Source organism: Mycteria americana, chromosome 5 (assembly GCF_035582795.1).
Source record: "Mycteria americana isolate JAX WOST 10 ecotype Jacksonville Zoo and Gardens chromosome 5, USCA_MyAme_1.0, whole genome shotgun sequence".
Classification (NCBI taxonomy): domain Eukaryota; kingdom Metazoa; phylum Chordata; class Aves; order Ciconiiformes; family Ciconiidae; genus Mycteria; species Mycteria americana.
In genome coordinates, this window is record NC_134369.1 from 34,326,496 (window position 1) to 34,350,290 (window position 23,795).

Here is a 23,795-nt window from a genome sequence, read left to right on the forward strand (position 1 = left end):
ACCGCAGAGAACTTGGAGAAAAGTGAATGGCACTAAGATTAAGACGTCCTCAAAGGTTGCTATTAATTTTGAATGCCTTAATTTGTAAATTCATTGTAGGAAGTGATTTTGGTCATACCTTACATAGAAGGCTTTGACCTCGTTGAGTACACAGTAGCAGTTCAGTGATGAGTGCTGGTGCCCTGAAGATTGGGTCTGCTGAACTACCGAGTACTTTGGCAGGGCAGCTTTGCCATGTCCCCTCCAGTCTCACATCAGAGCATGACAGATCTGGGAAGGGCGTCTTTCTACCCTGGCTCTCCAGACCCTCCTCCCGGCACTGCTTATGTGTGTAAACTCAGCTTCCTGATCCTACAATTTTAAAATAATGCCAGCATAGACCAGTACATATGAAATATGCTATAGTCTGCTAATAGGATTGAAATTACATTAAAATAACTCCAACAGGACATTTTTTACTGACACTTGAAAAAACAAGTGATCCAATGAACTGATGGAAACCACTGACTAAGAACCTGGAATCGACATTTACTAAAGTCCTACAGCCATCTCTCACCAACGGGCACCCCTCGCATGGATGCAAACAATGTATTCCTCATTTCAGTTTTCCAGTTAGTGCAATGCAGTGGTCAGCTCATTTAAAGCTGAGAAACCAATAGGAAACTGAAGAAAGAAGGCTTCCCCCTGCTTTTTCTAATCTAGGTTAAGAAAACAGATTTAGCAATTCCAAAAGTTATGGGACAGGGGCACCTAGATCAATCATTTCAATTAACTAACCAAAAATAATGCCTTTTTGTTTCAAACAGAAAGTCAGGTCTAATAAACTTATTTGTTACTTATTCTTTTTAACTGATAACATTTGCTGTTTTGTTGGACTAAGTTTGTTTCCATCCAAATGGACACAAGTCAGGCATGTAAATTAAATTAAAAAAACAAATGCATCATCCATCATTTTCTGACAGAAGAATATGAACATCAGGAATGTGACTTGTTAAAATACATATAGCAATCCATATTTCAGTAATTAATGTATCCCCCCCGATTAAGAAATATACTGTAATTACAATACAAAGGGTCAGGTTTAGTTGCAAACCAGCATGCTTCAGTGCTATGAGACACACTGAAAATCAATACATCTTTCTTCAGCAAAACATCTAGAAAGTATAAACACAGGGCAGAATTAAAAAAACCTTCTATAATGGATTTGTGTGCATCCAACAGCAGTTACGTTCAACTGTTTAAATAAGCTTCGTTTAAATCACCCACCTGGTTTATTTCTTACTGCAACATAACCAACCCAGAAACGTTCATCCAAATCTCTCAGCACAGGGTGCAGCTAAAATACAAGCCAGAGCCAAACCGCAGCTGCTGGTGGATTTGCAGGAAACAAAATCTCCATCCATGAGAGTTTGCCCAGTGAACAACGAGGCCTCCCCAGCTCGTCTCTGCTTACAAAGGAGAGCGGAGTCTGGCTTCCCCCAGCGCAGCCGTGCGAGCAGTAGCCCAGCACGCTGGCTCTGGAGCACAGGATCCGTCACACTGGCTCAGGTCGTGGCACAAGGACCTGTATCCTGTCTTCGGCAAAGTCTGCAAAAGCTCTCACCGCCTCTAGTGCGGTGTACACAGGGAAAGCTCGTTAGTGGCTACAGAGGGGATCGGCTTACTCCCCCAGGCGTGAAGATCGATTACGCTTGGCTTAACAGCCACAACTCCAAATGCAATAGTCTAAAAAGCGGGTCAGCCAGCCTTTTCCAAGCTCAGCCTGGAGCCTCGGCCCAGGGACCTGGCGGCAGGCCGAAGACTGCCAGAGCACAGAGCTGCCCCACGCTCCTGGCAGGCGTACCTGGGCTTGCTGCCGGCTGGGCACCTCACCTGCTCAGGCTCTTTGGGAGATCCCACTCGGACTCCATCAGCCCTGGTGTGCCTTTGAGAAATCTGGTCCTGTTTTCTTGCTTTCCAACCTTTTTTCAGGTCTCTCCGTAGTCTCCCAAAAGGACTGTGCTTTCTTCTGCTTTCTTCCCCAACCCAAAGAAAGGCTCTTCTAAAAGCATGGCCCTTCCCTTCAAGCCTCCTGTTTTGAGCTGATCCTGGCTACAAAGCCCACAAGTACAAAGCTATGTAAGGGGAAACCTTGTTGGTTTTCCCCATCACATGGGGACAGAGGTGAAGTTCAGGAGCCAGCAGAAATTCAGCATTTCATCCACTTCAGCGCTTTGTAAAACTAATACAGCCTTTATCTCTGTATTTAGATACTGCCAACTGATCTTTTCAAATCTGCCCTGCATAAACCCACTAAAATATAGTCCATTTTAAAACAGACTAGACTGCAAATGTATAGTATGCCTTAAAAAACCGAAACAACTCCCCCTCCTCTCCCAAAAACCTCATGAAGCTGAAGCAAAATTTTCTGTGCTCCCAAAGGCATGCTCACTCGGGAAACTTCAGTAAAAGACAGACTGGTGCATGCTTACACACAGAGTTTCAGTCTGCCTCTCCCTTGTCTCTTGTCGTGCAATGGTTGGCGTCTCACAGAGAGCAGCCCTGGTTTTTCCTGTTCTGCTGGCCACTAGGTTGCTGGGAAAACACCTCAAGGGCTCTTGTCCAGGCTGGCTGTGGCTCCTCTACTTATTGTGTGAAGAACTTGTCTGCCTTTTCTCGACCTCAGATGGGGATGTTTTTGCCTGCCAGCACCTTTCTGTGAGGCACTTCCCATCGTTTCTGCCCATTCCAGCCACAAAGATGACATTACACAGGTAGCACGCCCAAGACCCGCAAGAGTGGCAGGACTTGTGGAGGACATCTTACAGCAGACCAGAGACCCACACTGATTCTGATGAGCCTCCTCTACGCAGGGTAAGATATGTCCCATGTTTTGACTGTCTAATGATGATGGCTCAGTTAGAAAACAAGTCTGACTAAAACCTGCAGGTTTCAACTGGAGAATGTCAGTTGAGATCTAACTGGGAAATCAAGGCAAACAAATCCAAGCTCTGGAACTAATGCTAGTTTCAGTGTGGCTTTTAGGCTATGGAAGCCTTGAAAGAGAAATCACACAGAGGGAGACTCGTGTTTTCCATGCTATAGGTGTAACCTCATCAAGCTTCTCATCAAGAAGAGGAGACTATTTCTTGCTTGGTGGTTGAACAGTTAGCAGAATATAGTGCAACTCTCAGATGTTTGCCCTCCATAATGGATTTCCAGGTCATCTTGAAAACCACATGCACGCAAAATTCTTCAGTTTCAACAGTCCTAACAAGCAAGCACCAACTTTAAGTAAAAAGCAAAGACTCAGTAGGCAAGAAGCTGGTTCTACGTACCTCTCTCTGCCCCTTCTTTTTCCCCAGTCCAGGCTGCATGTTGAGCATGAGCCCAGGAAGAATATAAAACAAGGAAGGTCACAAAACAATCTGCCAGTCAGTAACACTACTAGGACTCACAAGTTGTAGTGGCTGACCAGCCTACCAACGTGAAGCATTCACAAGGAAGAATGGCATTTGTCAAATGCTTGTGCACTTGACAAAAAACCTAACCTCTTAAAAAAAAAAAGAAAGAAAAAACAGGAGCTGCAACGAATGTTAAAAACCAATAGATGTGTATTTATATTATCCCACTATTAGGATCAAATGCCATGGGTCAGGGAAGAAACAAGAGACTGAAATCTTCCCAAACTGTAGCAGGAGTTGGCACAGCAGAGCTCTGGGATGCTCCTCTGTGCAGAGCTGGACTGAGCTGAAACCCCCAAGCGATGAAGTGCCAGGCAAGCACATACTGGTTGTTTCTGCTGCGTGTGGGCAGACACATCCCAGGCATTATCTCTGGCACATAGCTCTTTGGGCATGACCTAGCTTGTTCCTTCCATACAGATAAGTTACCAGCTGAGCCTCTCAGCTCTGGCTAAGCAAACTCAATTTTGGGTGCGAGATGCAAAGAAGATGCAAATGTGCCTCAACCCCTTTCACAAAATCTAGTGAGCAGTCAAGCTCTTTTGTTCAGGGAAGTGCTTCAATTGCTCGATTCAGTCTCGCCTTTCAGCTCAGCCACAGGCAGTCACAGCTTCGCTGCCAGGATCAGCGCAGCAGTCTCTTGCTGCACCAGATCCTGGGCGGCAGAACAGCAGACACCAGCCACCAGACAAAACGAACAAACTCTGCTGGAAAAGAAGTGCAGGAGCAGGTGGGAAGAAGCAAGAGGAAAGAACAGGAATGAAGTTTAAAACAGCACCAGGACAACTCCCTGGTTTTTTTGCCCCTGTGGCATGAAACCTCTTTTTAGTTACTAGTTGGTGGCATTTGCCACTATCAGAACATGAGGTTAGGAAACCACATTCAGTCCTAGTCCTTGAACACATCCTGGGTTCAGTCTCTGACTTCTTTGTGTGCCAAAAGCTGACGGGCCTCCTTCGGTTGCCGAGAGCATCGTCTGCTCAGCAGCTGTGCCTCCCTGCCTGGCAGCACATGCGTCCTTGTAAGCAGCGCAGAGTGAAGCAGAACCAGGGGGCTCAATCCAAGCCTTGGTTAAAGCATGAATAGGCGATACTGAGTACAGAAATGAGAAATCTCTAGGAAAAATCTGAACTGTAGTGTAGGAAGTTGGTTAGTGGAGCAAACAACGCTCAGCACACACCAAGCTGCAAGGCCTCCTTCCTGCTAGGCTCAACAGAGGGAAAGCAAACGTGGGTAGCTCTGCTGCTGGCCCCAGGCAGGGGACAGCTCCCAGGCTTTCAAGGAGGGTACAGACTCCTGTGTCATAAGCTCCTGGAGGAACGTAGGCAAAATGTAGCCTGCAACTGTTGCTGAGGTTACACATTTCTGCTAATTACCTCAATAAAAAGAAAAACTTTTCCATGATGAGGACAGTCATGCATTGCCCAGAGAGACCGTGCAGTCTCCATCCTGGAGGTTTTTTTCAAGACCCAACTGGATAAAGTCCTGAGCAACCTGGTCTTACCTCTGAGCTGACCCTGCTTTGGTTGGAGGTTGGACAAGAGACTTCCTGAAGATCCTTCCAACCTGAGTTACCTTGTGATACACCACAAATTCTGCAGCCCCTATCCCTGCAGTTTGGGAAGGCCATGCAGCTTGCTGCAGCACCCTGGTTTTACTCCCTGTAGGAGCTCCCACTCAGGTTGGCCACACTTTGCTGGGCCACGAACAGCCCAGCCCGCTTTAAATCATTCAGACACCAAACTTCTGAAATCCCCTTCTGGAGGGAGACAGGTCCATGCAAGTGCAGGAAAAGCTGGAGAGAGGGACTTGCCTGCTGTGACCTTGCATACTGAGTGGGGCAAAACCCCACAAGGCCCCCCAGCAGCCAGCTGTCTCCCCAAAGCTGAGCGACTCCCCCAGGCTGCTGCAGTGGAAAGTGGGAGAGGGTCTGCCCTTCCCGGACACTGGCTGCAGCCAGTCTTCATTGCAGAAAGGGGGTGTAGGTAGCTGCCATCAGCCACCACCTGCCTTGGGGAAAACAGGGCTCCAAATCCAGACCTTGGCCTCCAACAAGTCTGACTCACACAAAGTCCTCAGCCTCACTCCCCTCATGCCCAGCCAAAGCTGAAACCTCTGCTAGGGAAAGGGGCTCTTACTGCAGAGCTCTGAAGTATTTCTATGAACTTTTTTCCCCTCCAGCATTGCCTCAAACAGCACAGCAAGTATTTCCTCACCACAGCTAGTAACAGGAAGAGGTGAAGGCCTGTACAAGGCCTCATCATCTCATTGCCCAGCTCCTGTCCATTAGTAACTGCCTCAGCAAAGCCCAAGCCTCTGCTCCAACTGCAGCAGTGGAGGAGGGATAGTGTCATCCCCCCTCCACGGAATCCAATTTTGGATGCCATACCAGCTGGTAAACAGCAACCGCCTCTGTTCCCCTGCTGTCTTGCAGCAAAGCAAGTTGCTCACATACAGGACTAACACCATACCGAAGTGTCTGCTAGGAGACAGCCGACTGCTTTAAAACAGGATTTGTTAACTGTCTACCCAAAAGAAGGCACTAGGAGATGAGAGAAGGATTACGAAAGGTTTTAAAAACAGACAACCCTCCCAAGTTGTGCCTGGTTCATGGGGACCTTTCCCACAAAAGGAAAAGCTGAGGAAAAGGCTTTCTCACAATACCCATTTGTTGGGTCTGGAACACATCTTGGCTTCCTGCAGAAACAACAGGCTATCATACAGTAACCATGCTTTTAGAGGAGTAAAACCTGGATGCATTGCATTTCATCCCCACAACATCTCTCCCGTAACTCCATAACTGGCTCCCCAGTCCCCTTCCTACCAGCCTCTCCCCAATCCCACCTCCTGCATGCCTTACAGCTCGCCCCCTTACCACAGCCTGATACCCTCTGACCTGTTACCTACACCCTGCTTCACTTCTGATAGAGTATTATTGATCAGGCAAGCTGCAGAGCTCCCGTGGTGACCCCTCCTGATTTGGGGATTTTGAGAGAAGGCAGACTTCTGCTGCTGTACCAGCCACATCTGGCTATCCAAAACACTGTCACAGGGAGAACAGTACCGTCATACTGGAACGTAGACAAGGAATACGAAACTGGATTACAATATATTCCAGGAATATAAAACATTACTTTCTTGGGAGAAATGGGTGAAATAGGAAGGCAGCCCCTGTTACCTGCACTCCTCCCATAGCCACCTGCCTTCTGCTTAGGCCAATAACTACTCAGGCTGCGAGGAGATGCCTGCAAGTTAGATCTTGCCCTGGTCTAGGCTGACCTAGCAGTGTGAATGGTGGAGCGTGGGAACCTGTGGCGTGAATTCGTTATGAATGTGGGCAGGGCAGCTCCTTGACCTGCAGGAAACTTTCTGCTTCAACTCAATTACCAGTATCCAATTACAAATGGTAAGACAGCATCTAGTTTTCTTTCCAAGATTCAACACCTATTTTTCAATCAGATGCTTTTATTTGCTCTTGCTGCTTCAGAGCTCTCTTGGTTAGGTACTTCACTGCTAGAAAGAGATGGATTTTCTTTCCCCAGGTGCCTTTTCAGGATCCATTCAGTGAACCTGGAAGACGGTTTCCTGCAGACCGACCTAGTTCCACGTTTTTGAGCTGTGCAGAACACTGATCCACAGGGCCAAGAAAAGGTCTGTTCAAAACATGTCCAAGGTCATCTCCCAAGTCAAGTGGGGAGAGATCTGGAAAACAAATCAAATGGTGTATCTGCCCCTCCCCCCTCCCAACCAACCCACCCTAACACCAGGTTTGGCTCTGGGATGCTGAAAGCTGTGTGTGCCCTTGGGCAGACATGCCAGGCAAGTTTGGTTCTGACCTAAATCTGCTTCAGTTTTTCCAAGTAAGTTCCAAAATCCTGATAAGTGATAAAAAACCACTGCCCCTCCTTTACCATATCAGCCTGGTGAAGCTCAGCGTCACTGTTAAAGGTAGCAAAACCTTGTAAATAGGGAAAGAAAATACATTTGTGCAGTAATACAAGTAAAAAGTCAAGGAATGAAGTGTGTGTATACATACCAAGTAATGGCCTTCAAAGGGATAAAAAGTAGAAATCTGATAGAAAATGAAACTCTTCTATTGCTAAGCACTGAGGAAGGTGGTACAAGAAGAAAGCAGGAAGAAATGGACACTCTGGAAAGTCTTAAACAACAAACCCAACAAAATCAGAAGAAAATGGTTTAGAAGAGCCTTTAAAATGAGTTTTATTGTCAGAATTTTACAAGTAGCCTTCAGTGGCATCATACAAGAAGAACTCTGTTGCAAAACTCTAATAAATAGTCTGCCCCAAGTCCCAAAATATTTTTTGAAATAAAATAAAAACCAAACTTAAAAATAAAAGAATAAAAGCAAGACTTCAGGATGCTCAGAGATGTTAGCAATATTTCCCATTTACAAATAATATCAGGCATTATATAAATCTCCTTCATACAAGTCATTAAAAAACCCAAGACATTCTAAACCTTTACAAAAACACTCCAGAAATAGTTCCAAAGAGATCCATTTCCATGACAAAACATTAGAGAAGAACTCCATGGGGATTAGCATCACAAATGAAGTTTGAGGTTGAAGTGTAGTGTGTACTTGCATGGAGCAAGATTAAAGAGCATGAAAAAGGGATTTGAAAAGAGCACGGAAGTTTCTGTGACAAGACTATGCCCGATGATTTTAATCTGTCTATTTGGGAATGTGGTAAAGGGGAGGGAGTGGATGCTCTTGAAATTAACCCCCAAATATACTGCACTTTATGCAAGGCAATATTTATTAAGGTAGTGACTGTATCCTCAGAAGGGAGTAGAAAAGGTTTCTCAGCACGCTGCACAGTTCAATGCCTGTGCAGACTGCGGCGCTTAAAAGTCGTGTTCTGACACCTAAAAGGTATTTTCTGGAAAGGTAACATGTTGTGGCAAGTTAGCTGTTCCTTCAAAGAACAAGAAATTAACTTTCCTGGCATGAGGCAGTTTGGGAAATCTCATGCTAGACAGTTTCACTGGGGACTGGGGATTTCAGAGCTCCAATCCTATCCCAGTACTTTGAAAAATAAACTTATCTAATTCACCTTTACATATTCCTCTGTCTACCATAGTAGAAGACTTGTAAGACCTCTTATGTAATAAAACACAAGCTGAATAAACATTTCTCAAATCTGTTGTGATTTGAGACGTCCAGAGAAATGGAATGGGAGGGCAGGTGCATGGAGATGGTTTATGTGCATTTTCATGGAAACAGTTCAGGGGAAAGAAATCTTAAATCTCTTTACAACTTCAGCCTAAGTCTTCTGCACATATGCAAGTAACAGATTCCCCTGGAAGGGAAGGGGACTATACTTAAGCAGTACAGCAACAGTACTCAGTATCTCTCAGCCTGCCTGATACAGTATGAACTGCAGCATGCCTAGTTTTGCTGTTCGTAAAGTTACTTGCAGCCATTGTTTCCACGGGAAACAAAGGCTACCAGAAATGCTAATGCAGTAAATGTATGATAATATGCCTCACCCATGGCTCACGTCTCTAGTCTCTCTCCAAACATTATGATACTGGTTGTACTGTACCATACACTATGGACACGCGTTCTCTGTAATGTATGGGAAGGTAGCACTAGCAATCAAGCGAAAATTGCTAAGGAGACACCTAAAACATTGCATTACATCCCCTTGTCTGTGGCATACTTCAGAAAACAACGTAAGAAGAGCAGTAAAATAAACATTTCTTTCTAATTTTCTAGATGTCATAATATTTGCCAAAGCTGCAAGGAAAAGCAGATTACCTGAAACAGAGAGAAAGGAGTTAATGGAAACAGAGGCAGACGGAACAGCAAGCCTGATCCAGCCTCCAAATCATTTTGTACATAACAGATAAAGAGACAATGTGCAAAAAATAGACATTCACATTTTAGCAGTTAAACTTTTATTTTACCTTTTTAAAATTATTTACTTTGTTTTTTCTACAAAAGGCAGACATTGATTGTTGATCTGCAATTGTTCTGAGTGCGCGCAGAGATGCAAAAAAGGGTTATTGGAGGATGAAGGACAGGGAAGTGCTCTGACTATACTTTCACACGTCATGATTAAGGTGGCATTAAAGCTTAAGTCCCAGTAATAATATTCATAACAGATAGTTTCCTCCCCCGTACACTGTTCTCAGTTCATATCAATTGTGTTGAAAACCCATTCGGTGAATTTTTTCAGTTTCTCAGTTGCATTCTGGGATTCCTCCTGTAACCTCAAGTTGTCTTCCCGCAAATGTTGCACTTCAGCCTGAAGACTGGCCTTGTCCTCTTTTTCCTTAGGCATGAGGAAAAATACAGATCTTAGTGGAAATTTTAGGTCATGCTTCCTACCTATTTAGAGAGGCAAGAATCTCTTAACAAAGCATGAGTCTCATTCTTTATAAGGATTTTATGTGCAGTAATGCATGGGTTTATATCTAAGGGCCATTTGTGACATTTCATTCCTCACTTTTTGCTTGAATGAGCAGGATTTCTCTATATTAAATTCTAATGCAGAAGCTGGCTCCCCAAGTGGTGAAATAAAATTGGGCATGCCCTGTTCTGTATGTACTGCATGTATGTACAACTGCTGATGGTTAACTAAATAAAGGATAGGAAATATTCCTGCAAATACTTCCCCAGCTAAGAGACTTTTCATCTGACCACAGCAGATCCTTCTTGGACCAAGCAGGCAGTAACACAATACAGGAAGTTTCCACAGTAGAAATTGTATGTTTAGATAATACTCTCACTTTTCAACATCAGCAGGATATATTTACATGGACTAACTTCAAGCCTTTTGCAGTGTCACCTGGATTAGGAGTGGCAGTACTCTGAATCACCCTCCTAATTTAAGCAGAGGAATCAGATGCCTACAAATGTAGACACTCCACCCTAGCCTTGCATAATTAGAAGCATGGCCTGAGAAAAGTAGTAAAGAAATGTCTTTTTCTCATACAAGGATGAGACTGTCACAGGCTCAGGCATGGCAAAGCAGGATTACACAGTTATTAGCATCGCCTATCAGCACTAAATACAAGTCTTACAGATTTTCTGTAGGTGAAACTTTTACCTTCCTTAAATCCTCTTGCAGCATCTTCAGCAAGCCTTCCAGTTGGTCCACTTTAGAGGCGAGAGTTGGAGGAGATTCTTTACTGTTGAAAGCAGGAAACAAGACCAGGTATTGATATGATTTACTATTTTCACATAGGGTAGCTAACAGCCTTGTCCATACCAAATGGCTTATGTAGGTATGCACTCAGGTACACTAAGAATTCCCAAAATGAACAAAAAGAAGCTAACAAAGAGTACATGGAACACATGCAGCACATTAATCAACAGAACAAATTTAACTCATAATTAATTGACTTCTCTCTACTTCTACTCATTATACGTGCCTTGAGTTACCATTGCTTTGGACATGTTCATGAACATCTCAGACAAGAAAGAACCTGCAAAAAGGTTCAACTGTACTTAAGATTCTTCTGTTTTCACTTCCCACCACCATCTTCATGAAAACTTGTGAAGAGTTCTGTGAAACCTGGAGATGGCTTCCAAACAAAGACATTCTTACTCTTTTCCTCTGTTTGTAGCTGAGGAAGCCTGCATATCTGGTGTATTTACTTACCCTGTATAAGGCTTTATCTGTGCAGTAAGCTGGTCCTCAGCCTGATCACTACTGGAGGCAGCGCTCACAGGTCTGTGATTTTCATCAGCAGCAGCAAAGAATGAAGCTCGCTGAACTGAGAAGGCAAACATACAGAGAAGAACAATGGCAGCAGTAATGATTATTTCTTCATGCATAGCGCAACAGCTACACTGCAGGATCTCAGAGCAATCTAGGAAGTCTGTCTCAAGCAAGATACGGTGATGGTATGACATACCAATATCCTCTTGACAGAAGCAAACTGGCATTGCAAGTGTTTGCACCAGGTTCTCCACTGTATCGGATTCAACAAGCAAGTACTATCTGTGGCACAGCACTGCATGCTTACACAGATCATGCATCACCCTCAGGCTCTGAAGCTCTCCAGGAGGGAGATGCTAGAGAGTGCAAAGCAGAGATACCCCAGCGGCACTCACAGAGTCCACCCAAAGCCAGTTCCAAGAGAGGCAAGAAGCCAAGCTGGAACAACAAGAGCTGTGCAGAACTTCCTGGGTACAACTGCATGACAGTACCCAATAACTCAGTAACTATATTTAGCTTCCTTCACTCCATAAAGGATCCCTTTATCTTGAGGAAAGAAAAGCTCACTGTGCACAATTTACATGTGGAAAGTAAAATGACCAATGTAATTTTTCAGAACCTGAAACTTTTTCCTTATGCCTCAGAAAATGTTTTTCAGATTGAAACATGAAACCTCTTTCCTGCCTTGTGTCTATGCTTTTTTGTCCTGTAACTGCTCAGATGTTTTAACACATAACTAAATCACTATCACATGTGGTGTGACTGTAAACTACCGACTGCCCCTAGCTCTGGAGTTTCCTAGCACAAACAGTAACATAAACACTTTTTAGTTTAATAAATTAACATCTCTCTCCCTCAGCAGCTGCTGGTCTCTCACTGGAAATAGAACAGTATCGTCTTTTTCTGCTTGGCAAATTTTTATTCTGTGCTTTCAACATAGCTAAAATTAACACGCCTTGGTATTTGATGGAATTTTTCCTGCTCCTCTCTTTTTTCCTTTGAATGAAAATAGTGAAGGTTGGTGTAGCTCAGGGAGCCAGGCAACTTTTGATTCAGCTGGTTGCAGATATCACTATTTGTAACTTTGGGGACTTGTCCTGAAGACACCAACCAACAATGCAGAAGAGAGGTGGCCAGGATCACAAATTGGAATTTAGGCTGCTTGGTACATGTCAATACCTGCTGGCACCTGGCAGAGACTAGAGACTGGGATTATATTGACATCAGACAGCTGTTCCCTCTCCAAGTCAAATCTGAACATATTTTTACAGAGGTGAGATGAAGGTGCCAGCTAACACATTACCCTAGCTTTTCTTCATCTGAGCTGTCAGTTTGTTACCTTCACCACACTGACTTTGTTCACACTTCTAAAGAGAAGTGCAAATGAGTTTGGGGCCTACAAAAGTGAGGGATTCGGGTTAATGAGGACAGTCAAATAAATCTAACCAAAAACCGGGGATCTTTTAAACAGAATTGCCGACCACAGCATTAAAACCTGGGTTTCATCCCTATGTGGTGGTGAAAAAAACATCACTACAAATTCATCTCCTCTTGAGGACTAAGGCTTACTTTGAATACTCTTTCCCAAGACTGCACAGCAGAAATGAAAGACGTGCTGATCCTACAACTCCTGTGGCAACAGAGCAGAGCACACATGTACGTCTTGAACACCAGCTTAGACATGCACTGTCTTAATGATTTATATGGCTGCTACCAGAGAACAGCCAAGAAAGCAAGGTACTTCACAGCCTTCTCCACCCATGCAGAATAATGTCTAAAAGATTCAGGATCAGTGAAAACACTTTCATGAAGGCGGGACAGCATTTATGCAGAGATTAGGAAAAGGCACTTCTGTTTAATGCACCTAGAAGACTTTTCCATTGGATTATAGTAACTGTAAGGTAAACTCCCCTTGGGCTGAAGTGTATTTAATTTTAAATTCAAATACATCTAGGCAGCTTACAGTTCTCTCCAGTTTACTAAGTGTCAAGGAGATGGAAAGTGCCATAGGATGAAACGACACTTATGTGCAAGTCTATGTATTCAGAGTATGCAAAGGGAAGAATGGCAATGGAAAAGTATATACCAACAAGGCATATTTCCCAAGTTACCTCGGCAGCGCACTTCAGCTGCACTACAGAAACTTCTTGCGAGTGCAGTAAGGAAGCGATCATTAGTGTGCTCATATGCTTTTCCCCTGCTATTTGACTTTACTTTTGCACTTTTGTGCCAGATGTCTTTTCCACCTTAGCTATGTCTGCAACTGCTCTACATGAAATGAAAAGTAGCCAGTTTCACAAAGATATGGCCAAACTGTAGCACAGAGGGATTCCAGTATGAAGAAATCGTATCTGAGTATTATATACAAAGCTTTAGGCTGTTAAGACCTGAGTTGCTATTTTAAATGAGCTTAAGCTTCAGACTAAGTAGAAACAGTAACAGCAACAACAGAGTCAAGATTAAAAAAACCAACCAAACAAACAAAAAAACCAAAACCCCACCACCTCTCCTTAATGAAGCATGAACAAAGACCAGCTTTCTAGGTATTATATTCTGAAAACCTACCTTCAAAGGCTTTGGCAGCATCTACCAAGTTTGACCAGTCCAGATCAGAGGCAGAATCAGGCAATGGCATAAGACCAGGGTCTGGCATGGGCTGCCGTCTTTGCTCCTGGATATCTGTGAGGGAGCTGTCTGAGGCAGAAAACTCTCCTAGAGTAATGCAGAACAAATTATAAACTCCATTAAAAAAAACCCCAAATTCCTTTCTTAATACTAATGCATCCCTGTTTTTAATTTTTCTGGGACAGCACTTTTGGAACCAGAACTCAGTAGAATGTTTGATAAACTGTAGTCGACCAGATACGGCATGTTACAAGCCAGTTTTCTGAGATGGTGCTTCTCACCAGGACATTCAGCTCCTTTCCAACCTGCCTGAATCTTTGCAGCCCAGCACTTCAGAAGCCACTCTCTGTCTCCCTCCAGCATTGGGGCTGGGGGCAGTACTCTTCTATCCAACGATTCCTGCCTCTACACAAGCTAAAGATACTTTGGAGGGCTCTGCAGCTTGCTAGGGCTTCTACACTCCCTGGAACCTATTTGCTCCTGTAAAAATACAAAGTTGTGGGGTTTTTTTCCTCCTCCCTTTACAATCTCATAAACCAATGGGATCAGACTTAGGCCTACCAAGATGAATCGGAACAAGAAAACCCTTAAAATGACTTCCAAAGCATTGCACATCTCTCAGCAGTTTAGTGAAACCTCTTAATCTTTACTGAAAAATACGCACACCCACCCATAAGTTGGTACATGGCCCGCTATGGAAAAAAACATTAGCAAACTTGAAAGAAGGATATAAAGTCCCTGTAATTTTTGTGCAAACTGGTGCCTAGCAAAATGAAACACTTGAATTATTGCCACTATTAGGGAAAGACCAAATTGTGAACCAACAATTATCTACTTTATTTCAGTTTACTGACTGGACAATCAAAAAACCTGCAATGCCTGGTCAATCAGCACATGTGTAAGCTCAGAAACAGCAACAACCTGCTTCCTCAGGCCCTCTGTCAGGGCGTAAAGAAAGTTTTGAAAAATTTGTAGGTGGCATTAGAAGCACCGGAGATGTAGGGGCCAGAAGACGGACTGGGCACCTGGCAGGAAGCTGCAGAGAAGAAGGGTATAGTGAAGAATCCATTTGGACCAGAGTGAACAGAAAGACAGCGTGGTGGGCAGGACACAAGCCCATTGGAAGACAAATGCCACTAGTTGTGTTGCTTACTTTTGCCCCCGCCCCCCCCCCCCCTTTTTTTTTGATAGTCTAATAACTATATAACTTCATTAACTAAAATAACTTTCTAATAACTTTAGTTAACTAATATTGCTGCCTGGGAAACAATGACCAGAAAAGCTACACTGCATTCACTTCTGTGCTCAAAAATCTTGAAATTTTTTTTTGTCTTCGTGTGTGTTTACTTTTTATAAACCTAAGTTCAGCTCAATATTAACACTAAGAATTCTTGTATTATCTCCCCAGAAGAGGGCAGTTATTTGGGAATATTTACAATTAATGAAAAGATACACAGAATTAGAAGAAAAAAATAAGCATTTGAAAAATTACCCATTTTAAAAGTGTGAGTTGGACTGTTAATTAAGACAGAGAAGTAAATAAGAGTACTTTTAGCTCACTGTTTTTCCTCTTCAAAACAAATGAAGATGCTCTGGAATGGCTGTTCTTTGTTATTAAGATCTTTGAATTAAAAGAATTTTGAATAGCTGGAAGCCAACAAATACTTGTGGTATTAAATATCCAGCTCTACCTAATCCTTTACCAGCGAACGCAAGTGTGTGTGTGTGGGGGGAGACACAATTTATGTGTCACTCAGATAGCTGGTTCTTTTATCATGCAGGCCTACATTTTATAGAAAATGGAAAAATCTTGTTTTCTTGACAAATGTTGAAAGCTTATGTGCTAGGAAGAGCAATCGGTTTGGTGTGGAAGAGAATGTGACAGTGAAAGAAGGTTTTGTGGTTTTCTTTTTGGAAAATACAGGCACCTAAATGAAAAGAGACCAAGCGCTGCTTTCCACTTCGACTCAGATGGCATCATTAATCTTCTGACCCCAAGCCCTCAGAAGCCAAATCCACCAGCCAGTTACAAGTGTAACCAAGTCTGCAAAGTTATTTTTGTGCATATAAAAAGCAGAAGTGAAGAGAGCTCAGTTTCCTAACTCTTACGCAAGAAACATGTTATACAGAAACAACAGCTCATGAAAATGTCAGGTTCAACACTGAAAACTGATGCCTGGTGATCACAGACAGATGAAAAGAATTTAAAATAGATTTCTTCAGCAGCCTTCACTGTCAAATGTATCTTAAGTATCTAAATACAGACCGTGCTTAGGGCCCACTATAGTGAGTTGAATCTATTGATAGCCTTGTGTTTTCCTCTTGAAACATACTAAAACATGAATAAATTAGAGCAGATATGTACTTCTTCGGAAAACATTGCAGAATCCTACACTGTGAGATCTAGCTCTATTTCTGGAAAACACATTTAGTACACACTTAGTTATGAGGTACAGTGGGAACCTGTGAAAATTCCCTTTCTCACCAACGGAGACATTCACATGCTGCAACACACAACCTATCAGATAATCCTACTGAGACTTTTCAGTAAACTAACGGGGGAAAGCTGAGTGCCTTCTTGACAGCAGTTTACCAAGTAACAACTTCTTGTTAGCTGTTATGTGTGACTAAAATTAAGTAACTCAAGTCCTGTAAAATGAATAGGGCAAGGGAGTGAATTTAAAAACAGTTGGTGCAATAAAAGCTGTATCTGGTGCAGTTGCACATCCAAATGTCCACTGGTATTTATCCACTTTTATATTGTTATTTTCCTAATAGTATTTTGTTCCCATAATCCCACACTAAAGGAACTGACACCTGAAGTTGTCACTGGTGGATAACCAGGCATACATTATTTGCCCATTGGTCCAACTGGTCCAGATGACTCCTGCAAGAAATGGTGAAATCTTACAGCTGATGAGGCAAATTTTTGTGCTCCCTCCACAAGGTAACTGCATGACCAGTCATGCAGACCTATACCCACTGAAGTGAGGAAAAGAAAAATTCCCGTCCTATTTTATATTTTCAGGCATGTGACTTGACTCTCCTCCTTTTAGCAAAATCAAGATGGAAGTACTAATTGCTGTAACAAACATTTTACCTTAACATGATTCACAAAGGATTCCTTTGAAAGGAGAAAAATGGGAAATACACTTACCATGTAGTGATTTCATTCCCAAAGTATATGATGGTCTCCGTAATGGCAGCGACTTTGGGAGAGAAGGGTACGTGCTGGTGAACAGGACATCATTTGGCATGGCTTGGTCCAAGAGCGAGGCCCGCGAGGTGAAGAAGTGGTCCCTTTGACCACTGTAAATACTCTCATCTGACAAAGTCCTTTGCAAGGCACGCCTTGTGGTAGGAGTGCTGGGAAAGGGAGACTGACAGGACAGAGTGTGTGACTATACATTCATAAAAACAAATAAAAAGAAATGAGAAAAAAAAAATCAATAAAGAAACTTTTGAGGTCTATGTTGAAATTGTTTTTTAAAACTTTTTTTTTTAAAATAAGAAAGCAAGTGTTAACATAGTATTTTTTCCAGAGTGGATAGGAAAAAGAACTAAAAGAATCTGCTTTGAAGGAGATTATGACTAGATAACATATATAGGGGTTTTTTTTAGCTGATCTCACATTCTACCTTTTAAATACCTTTCAAACTTCTCCTGAAGTGGAAATCCCAGGCAGCCCTCACAGATTCTAGAACTGGCGTGTAGCAGAGAGAATGCTTACAGAAACAGACTGAACGCTGCATAAACCAGAGCGCGCTCTCGTGCCTGGGGGAGGCTGCCTTCCTGCAGGCAGAGCACCAGCAAATGCCAACTAATTAAAAGTCTCATATTACTGAACAACTAGGAATGCCCACCACTGCTTCGATTCTTTGGAAGGATTTGAATCAAAATTAAATAAGTAGTCCCATGAGCAAGAGAACTTGTGTCTTACCCCCACCATCATCCCAGCTTCCTCCACGCTCCACACAGGAGAAAGCAATGCTGTGGTTAGCCTGGAGTTACGTACTCTCTGGCCAGTGCCAGTGAGTTGCTATCAAAGAACGCATAACGATTCCCATCAGCAGAGATGCTGATTTTCATGAAGCCTGTAGCAATATAACTATCTCCAGGACATAACATTTCTTTATGGTTTGGTTGAAATTTGGTCCAAAGGATTTCATGGAGAAATGGCAAACAGAAAGGAAGACCTCACCACCCTCATTTGCACTGTAAGCAAGTTTAAACAAAAAAGGAGATAATACGATTTCCGGAAAGAGTGATTAAACATTATAATGAGTTGCTCATTTGCACAGAAAAATATTTATCTCTTCTCAGAAAAAGGAAAAAATGTTTAAACAGACGGTACTCTATTCCTGTGATCAAAATCCCACACTACAAGGTGGGAGTGTGGAGGAGGGACTACTGGTACCGTGTAGTGGAAGACAATCTGCCAGATTTTTTTCCCCTCAAAACATTACAAATTTTAATATTAAAAGACTGCTGCAGGTTTTGCTTTTACAGATTAAGGATCAGAAACAATTAAGATTACTTTCAAAAACCTGCTATCATCAAAAGACAAGGAAGGAAAGAGAAGCCATGTCCCATGCCAACTTTCTATTACATCAACTTTTCCCTTCTGCGTTGCCTCCCTCAGGACGTGCCCATCACAGTATGAACCTTGCATATACAGTTAACACTACAGAAACTACAACTTCTGGTACACAGTTGTCACTATGTTACATTGAGGATCAAGCTGCTTTTTTATTCTGAAATTTAAAAGCTCAATCAGCAGGTTCATGTTATGATCCAGTGAAATCTCCCAGCACTTGTCGTGAAGTGGCAGTGGAAAAGAAAGAGCTGCTAAGTCAAGCAGTGTTTACTCAAGGGTTGTATAGTTCACTTAGTGTAAAAGAATTAGGAGGTGGAACCACCAGTTAATATCAGATCTTGAGACTAAAAGGTTGCAGAGATATGAACGTCTGATGGAGTCAAAACAGAGGCAATACTGGTAGGAATTGTCTTCTGGTAATAGAGCAGAGGGAAGAGAAAAAGAAGGGTGACTTGTCTGGGAAGATATAATGCATACGTAGTAGGTAAGGAGACAGGGAAGGCTGGGAAGATAATAAAAAGATGCACAAGACAAAATCACAGCCTAGAACAAATTCTACTAGCAAACAAAGCCTGTGGCAGCCAACAGACAGGAAGGAGGAGGATTTTTGGTCTTTGTGCAGTGAACTGATGAAGGGCATTATCATTCTTTTTCTAATTTTTTTTTTTTTAACTGTCAAAAATTTTTTATGCCGTAAGAGCAACTTTTTTGTAAGAAGAAATATAAATCATGCAGTGGGCAGAAATGACAGTTACTTTTAAAATGGAAAAGATTTAATTTATTGGTGTGATAGAATGTTAGAAACTTGCTGAAATTTATCAAAAGTGTAACCTCAGTTAACATACTTGTTACAGTCACCAGGACAGAAAGATCAGGGTAAGAATTGATTCACTAACCCCAAATCAGAAAAACAACAAACTTGAGAACATACACACTTTTCATGGTCTTCAGGTCACCTCTTTAAACAAAATGGAATTTCTTGGAATGAGAACAATCCCCTTGCTCAAAACAACCAACAGGAGATGCTCACATCGCCCATGTCACACTCCCCTCAGAACTACCAAAAACCTAGGAATAAGACATCTTGCCATTGGCAAGTTTTTTTTTCCTTCAGCCTCAAAGGTAACATCTGAAATAATCTGTGTACAGAACCTAGCACTTACAAGTTTTAATAAGACACTTTGGGTTTTTACAGGCAAAGACAGAAGTTGCAGCTCTCTCTTCTGCATAGTTGCTGTGGAAACCATTTGGGCTCTAGGTGATGAGCCTGAGCTCTAAGACTGCACATGGAGACTGTAGAAATCAAGACAGTCTCTTCAAAATGATGGATTTTTAAAAATAATATATGCACTTCTGTGTTATTATACATATTTTGAAACACATCAGGAAACATTTTTAACTATTTATTCTGTATAAATATTTGCTTAAGTTTAGGGAGCATTCGTGGTCCTTGTGCAGTAACAGGATTAGAGAGGCATAAAGAGTGCTTTTTGCAAGGAGTTTCAATACTGTCAACAAGTCTCTGTCTAGTGATGCAATCAGAGAAGAACAATCCAAATGCATAGGACAACACTACAGGATTTTCCATGAGCCAGTAGTCCTAAACATTCTTTGCAAGTTGGTATACTAGTCTCCTTAAATTTGCACACAAAACTGTAATAATATTGCAGTGACTGTAAAAATGAAACTGTTCCCCAAATGTATTTTCTCTAGTAGATAAGTCTGTGACAAACAGATGACTTTGTCCATGATGAGAATTCAGGGAATGCCTTGCATTTTATTTTCCTGTTATGGGTGAGAATAGAAAAGATCCTATCTGAGAAATTATTGAGTCCAATGCAAAGTCCAACCGACTAAGCTGTGTATGAATGAACTCTTCAGCTTTGACTGCTTTGAAAGCACCCAGCATTTTCTACACAGAAATCTTACAGCTTCACGGCCTTCATCCTTTTCCAAATCATGATGCATTTGCTGTATTAGTTGATATGCTTAGGCAGCAATGAACTCAATCATCAAATTCTTATAAAGCATAACTTTACACATTTCTATTTTGTAACAACTGAACTATGGCTTGGATCAGAAGAGGACCTGTGTGCTGCTCTTCAGGTATTCTCAGATTTCACTTCACTGTGACAAGAGATAGCCAGATGACAGACTCTCTCTTTAACATACCTTAAAATTCTTCTGGGATTCAGGTGTTGGGCTATCAAGATCTATCAGCTTCTTCAGCTCTTCTTCAACAGTGGACTTGGATGCTCGTTTTGGTGATGCTCGTAGATCTCTCGCTGAAGCACGCAGCCGAGGGTGGGCCATTTCATTGCCATCACTCTGGTGACGTCTTAAATGAAATGGAACAGACACATTCAGGTCTCAAAGCCCTGGGGCAGGAGGCATGAATGAAACAAGAATTATAGCACCCTCTAGATTTTCAAAGAAAAAACCTAGGTAGGGGGCACGGAGGAGGGAAGGAGTTTTGCTAATACAGCAGAGCCTCATCTTAATGAATACCTGCTGAAGCAATAAACTTGTTTAAAATAAAACAAACTAGCAATACACTCAAAGGTTATTGTAATACATTTTACCAATGAGGGACTGAATCTACTAAAATAATGTATAGTCTGTATAAAACTGAAAAATACAAATGTCTTAAATGAGCCCAAAAGCAGCAAATCACTAAGTTTCTTTAATCTTTTAACTGGCTTATTATAATACGGTTTTCACAAAGTTTCACCATCTCCTTTTGACAGCCAGTTACCAGTATCATCTAGGGATACTGTGCCTGACCCAATAAAAGTCAAGAAGGGTTGAATAAATTACTTTGAAAGGGACTTTCTGAGTCACTTGCTTTCCAAGTCACGCTAGAGTTAAAGGAACAATATTGTCACTAGTAAGTTGTTTCTCAATTTCTCTTCCAGAAGAGATGGTTGCATATTGTAACACAGAGAGACATCTTGGCTTGCTTTAAGCCAGTTAGACTGGATACTGGCAGCAATCTTAACAAGGCAACATGGAGTGCCACAGAGCTAATGCCTACATGTGCGGTACTACTACATGGATGAGAGGCTTAAGGAAGAACTCAGACTCTATGTTAAGAGGATTTTTAATATTTGCTCAAATAGCATTTTTGAGTCACCTTTAAGAAGTCCCAAGGAAAGATAAGCTTTAATAGGACTGAAATCCATACAGCTCTCTAGAAATGGTAAAAAAGATCTTTTACAACTTAACAGTGAATTAGATTAGCCAACTATCAAATATTTAAGCCTAACTGAAGAACTCTAGATTAGAGATTAAGTTCTACAGAAGACTAAGCATTTTATTAAATAGTCTCGAGCTCTTCTATACAGAGAAGTGTCACAGATATCAATGCTTCTTTACAATTAAAATGAATAACCAAACAAGAGAACCAAAAAACAGTCTTACTTTCTTGAATCCATAAACCCCACTGAGTTTATTGTCCCTTCTGGCTTTTTCCATCCGATCAGATACTTGCTAGTAGCACCCTGGCGAGGGTAGAAAGTCCTAGGACCAGATGAGGAGGAAGAGGAGGAGGAGAAAGAAGGTGCGAGCTGGGGAGAAGTAGCAGAATGAAGCTCTTCTTTAGGTGAGCTTCTGGCACTGGTAAAAACAACTGGGCTAGCAGAGTGTCGTGAGCTCATGGTACTAGGAGAAAAACATAATAAAGACAAAATTTGCTTCAAATGTGTATATATGCACCTTGTTTAACTATTTTTAAAGCAGAACTCTGGGCACAAGATGTTACTCTTATGAATAGTGGGTAGAGTACCAAAACCAGTTCGCTCTTATTAAGGGCCTTCCACCAATGTTACATTAAAAACATCTCACATAGCAATGAGAAATTTTGTAAGCAACCTCTAAGGATGCAATATATCGCCCTCCCCTCATTCCCCATCACAAATGGGAAATCTAGGGTTCACAGTCATTAGGCAGCTTAAAAATAATACAAGAGATTGTAGCTGAATTAGCAAAACAGAACCCAAGTCCAATTTCTTGCTAGAATTCCTGGCTGTGGAAGAAAACATATTTTGAAGGAACTTAAGCAACAGGAAACATCTCTTGAAGAGCCCACAACAAACCAAAGAAGAAACCCACACATCTTTCAAAAGAGGGCTTCCTGAATTTTGCCTGAAAAGCAGTTACCATTTGCAAAAAACCTCTTAAACTGAGAAGTTTGAGCAGGTCTCTAACATATATCACAATTTGTCCAGACAGAAGAAAGAGTTGGGATGACCAACGGCAGCTTATTGTTGGAAGAAGGAGGGGGGCTTTAGATGGGAGCTACTCTTTAGTTATGCTGCTATTCATATCTGATGCAACTTGCATCATATCGGGAGCACTAGGGCTTAAGACAATATTACTATAACAACCTTAAAAGGTCAGGCATTTCGAAGTACAATTACAGGAAAGCTTTGTGTACAGCCTTAGTACTGAAATAGCATTATATATTTGGAGACCAGTTTTCTATCAGCTCTCCGCACAACTTAGCCACATTTTCATCCCTGTATCCAACACTTCAAGAAAGGAATTTGAAACAGATGGCCCCGTGGTAAAGAACAGTTTCTGACTGAGAAATAAAAATTAGCTGGAAGGCTGAATAAAGTCTCTGAATAATCTCTTCATTCTTAGCTTAATAGAAAATTATTCACCACTCTCTTCATTTCTTGATAAAACAATGCATTTTCACATCTATCTCTCTTACTGATGCAAAAAAAAGAATTTAAGGTTAAATTTATGTTGCCACCTGGGAAAATACTCTCACCTACACCTAGCCTTAAAGAAGTCAGTTACCTAATCTATGCCACTTGTCTGGCTCCTGCTGTAGTCACTGGAGAAATATCCTTAGGAGGCTATTCTCCTCATCTTAAATAAGGTGTCTCAGGGAGAATTAATGCTTTGGAGTCTCTCCTCTCTCCATTGACAACAGATGGAGTCTAAAAAAATCACCTTCAACTATGTTTCATTTTCATGTGGCTCAGGTTAAGCATCATGAGTCCCAACAGCTAAGTGCTGTGGATTTAATGAGGAGTCTGAGTGGACTGTATAGTTTTCCCACCTCAAACAGCACGGGCTGCTGCAGCCCATGCTTCCATCTAATGTACATGGGGATGGCTGTGAAGTCCCTCACATGGGGGGATGCATCTTGCCCCTGATATGTATAGAATTCAAATGACAATAATACAGATTTTGTATTATAGAATTATTTTTTTCTTCCCTCCATCTGTAGATTTGAAAGGCCTTTAGAAAAGATGGCAGATTGGGAAAATACAGGAAGAGATTTTCCTGTCCATCAAGCCCGTGTATTTGGCGCTGCACATCACAACCTTCGTATTTGTAACAGATATAAGTAAACATAATTTATAGCAAGAAAGCAGAGAAAAATAAGAGCTACGGAGAGAAGCAGTAAATTTCTCTTCATTCCCC

The 23,795-nt window shown here is 41.9% G+C and overlaps 1 protein-coding gene across 17 annotated transcripts in view; it reads right to left on the bottom strand.

Annotated features, from left to right (window-relative positions):
- Nucleotides 1–7,656: 7,656 nt before the first annotated feature.
- The window catches only part of SIPA1L1 (signal induced proliferation associated 1 like 1), a 226,756-nt gene continuing 210,617 nt past the window's right edge, over nt 7,657–23,795 (bottom strand). For 16 of the 17 annotated variants that reach the window (XM_075502886.1, XM_075502876.1, XM_075502872.1 and 13 more), the window contains 7 exons: nt 21,777–22,016; nt 20,529–20,694; nt 16,917–17,160; nt 13,700–13,846; nt 11,075–11,189; nt 10,520–10,601; nt 7,657–9,742 (listed from right to left, as the gene is read on the bottom strand). In XM_075502886.1, the coding sequence (XP_075359001.1) occupies nt 9,599–9,742; nt 10,520–10,601; nt 11,075–11,189; nt 13,700–13,846; nt 16,917–17,160; nt 20,529–20,694; nt 21,777–22,016 (1,138 nt within the window). In that variant the 3' untranslated portion in view covers nt 7,657–9,598. The remainder of the gene's footprint in view (nt 9,743–10,519; nt 10,602–11,074; nt 11,190–13,699; nt 13,847–16,916; nt 17,161–20,528; nt 20,695–21,776; nt 22,017–23,795) is intronic. The other variant, XM_075502888.1, reaches the window with a different exon arrangement.